This window comes from Hermetia illucens, chromosome 6, assembly GCF_905115235.1.
Source record: "Hermetia illucens chromosome 6, iHerIll2.2.curated.20191125, whole genome shotgun sequence".
Taxonomy (NCBI): domain Eukaryota; kingdom Metazoa; phylum Arthropoda; class Insecta; order Diptera; family Stratiomyidae; genus Hermetia; species Hermetia illucens.
The window spans coordinates 37,001,674-37,004,564 of NC_051854.1; the positions used below are offsets into that span (position 1 = coordinate 37,001,674).

General features: G+C 34.3%; 1 protein-coding gene across 1 annotated transcript; it reads left to right on the forward strand.

The window, feature by feature from the left end:
* The first annotated feature begins 1,490 nt into the window (after window positions 1-1,490).
* LOC119660423 lies at window positions 1,491-2,188 on the forward strand. The gene is made up of 4 exons (XM_038068970.1): window positions 1,491-1,537; window positions 1,596-1,777; window positions 1,836-1,989; window positions 2,050-2,188. Exons 1-4 carry the CDS (start codon window positions 1,516-1,518, stop codon window positions 2,145-2,147), a joined length of 456 nt encoding a protein of 151 aa, XP_037924898.1. The 5' UTR covers window positions 1,491-1,515; the 3' UTR covers window positions 2,148-2,188.
* The last annotated feature ends 703 nt before the right edge of the window (window positions 2,189-2,891 follow it).

Genomic DNA, 2,891 nt, shown 5'->3' on the forward strand with positions numbered 1-2,891 from the left:
TGTATGGCCTATTCTTGGGAAAGTGGTAAATGAAAATGCCATTAAAGTATTCCTCATCGGGACATATCTTGGACCAAGTAAACCAAATAGTCTGAACCACTATCTTCTTGACTTTGTTACCGAAGTAAATAATTTGACGCAAAACGGTGTAGAAATAAATGGGAGAACCTTAAGATTTGAAATTAGAGCATTTATTTGCGACGCTCCTGCCAAAGCATTTATTTGTGGTACAGTAGATTACACTAAAGCTGTGGGATCTACTGTACCACAAATAAATGCTTTCGAAACATAAAAACACCACTGGAAAAGTTTGGGGTCGTATAATATCGCAGTTCCCATTAGATGTCATGCATCTCTTAGACTTGGGAATAATCAGAAAAATATTGATCCGATTATTTGAGAACAAGACTGCTTACAAGATCTGCAAAGAAAAGAAAAAAAAGATATCGGATCACTTGGTCTCATTGCGGCCCTTTATTCCAAAGGAATTTTCCAGAAAACCGAGAAGTATCCTTTCTGAGCTTAAAAGATTCAAAGCAACAGAGTTCAGACAGTTCGGTTTATACACTGGAATTGTGGTTTTAAAGGACAATGTGCATGTCGATCTATATTATCATTTTTTATTACTTTACTGTTTTTACCGACTTTTACTATGTCCAAAGAATTATCGGCTAGACATCGCAAATATTCAGGAGATGATTAATTATTTCGTACAAAACTTTCCTGTGGTATACGGACAAAACAGTGTTACATACAATGTTCATAGTTTGCTCCATTTACCAGATAGCGTTAGAGAACATGGAATCGTTTCGGATTATTCGGCATACAATTTTGAAAATTATCTGCAGATTTTAAAGAAGTACATCAAAAAACCATCCGGAATATTGGAGCAAATAAACAATAAACAGAGACATGAAATTCCTATTCTACATCCAACAACCCCGAATTTTAAAAGTAAAACTGGAAAAATTATAAGCTATAGTTGCAGCTTATATTATTTAAGCTTACATGAACCCAACTGCTATTGCGCTATAAATCCTTATATACCCATAAAACTAACGGGTTTCATAAAAGAAAATGGAATGATGATGCTTACTGGAAAACGCTTCAAAAACCTGAGTGATTTTTTTACGGAACCAGTATCATCGAAAAATATCTTGGGTGTATGTCTTGCAGATAAAGAATTAAGTAATGATGAAGAGAAATTTGAAATAAAAGATATAAATTGCAAGCTAATTATCCTACCATGGCATGAAGAAAATTGGTTAATCATGCCGTTGTTACACAGTTGCGATCAATAACTACACCACTATCTACGTTATTAATTGTTTCAGAAGATGAGTACAGCAAAGGAAAATTGTCCACCATCTCCAGGTAAAGTCAGAAGATGCAATGCAGCTTTTGGAGAAGAACTTTTTTCGCAATCTAGGTGGGAATATCTGTTATGGAATTTTACAAATTGATGGTTTTATGTTTTCAGATAACCAAAATACCAGCGAATGCATTAATTTAAAAATGCAGTTAAAAAAATTAGAAGGTAAGATTTCCCTATATTTGCAGGTCTTTATTGGATAACAAGACCTATCTTGTTTCAGAAAAAATCGTAAAACAAAATCAGGCAATTATGGACGTCTTGGCATCACATTCACTATTGCTAAATAAAATCTATAAAAATGAAACGATGCCCACCGAAGTGTCAACTGTTTTCCCGATAAAAACGGTGGAAGAATTAGAGAAACTGAATAACGGTATATCTGAGGAGGATATTCCTTTTTATGTAAGAGTATTTTCTAGTTTCTATAGAAATCCTTATAATTATAATCTTATATTACTAGGTTGCAACTGTTAAAATGAAGATAAAAGCTGGCGGTTTAATTAAAAATTTCAGCAAACTGATTTCCGAAGACATTTGTCTGAAGTACAATTATAATGGAACACAAGGCAAATTGCCATTTTGCCAGTATTTAAAAATTAACGGCATTTTTGAAGGTATATGATGCGAAAAATACAATACTGGATTATTCTATAAAAAGTGTTATTTCCTTTCAGGGGCAGTTGGTGATGAAAATTATACTTCACTGATCAAACAACGGACGGGGCGGAGAGGGGTGAAATTGAAAACACAGATACCAGTTTACGAGGAATAGAGCTGATTAAAATTTGAGCTCAATCGGTTCACTAGTTCCCGAGATATAGAGGTCCAAAGTTAGCATTTTTTTTGCTATATGGCCCCCCTTTTTTTTTACACCAAATATAGGGAAAAACACGTTCTATGTAGCATATACTTTTTTTTTATGATGCCAATCGATTAGGCTTGATAATATAAGAAAAAAATTATACTACGACCCTCCTCTATTCAGCCTCCTTTCCCCTCCAGGGGCGGCCAAAGTTTGCTGCACATGCGTTTAATATGCGAAAAACGCCGTTAAATGTAACATATATATTTTATGATGTCAATCCATAGAGAGTGATGAGATAACAAAAAAGTTCGACTACGAACATACTCAATTACCCCTCCCCCCCCCCCAGTGTCGCAAAAACTTTATCATACTTCAAAAAATACTATCTTCTGGCGGACTTTCGCTGCGCCAGAGTTTTTTCAGCTTGCATTTTCGTGGAGTTAAATATAATTTTCATTTCTTTACCTTTGATGAAGTTTCAAGAGATTTTTTTCTCATTAAGGATGGTTGAAGATAATAAAAGTTAAAAAAACCGATCTAAAATACTCGAATCACAGAAGTCTAGTGCAATTGTATCCAACTGTAATGAATTGAAGAATTAATTTCCGAACTAGTTACATTATTTAATAAGAAATCGATGATAAACTAGATTCGTAGTAACCGATTACGGAAGGGCTCCTTGGTAATCGAGGCTGGATCAATTGGTTACCG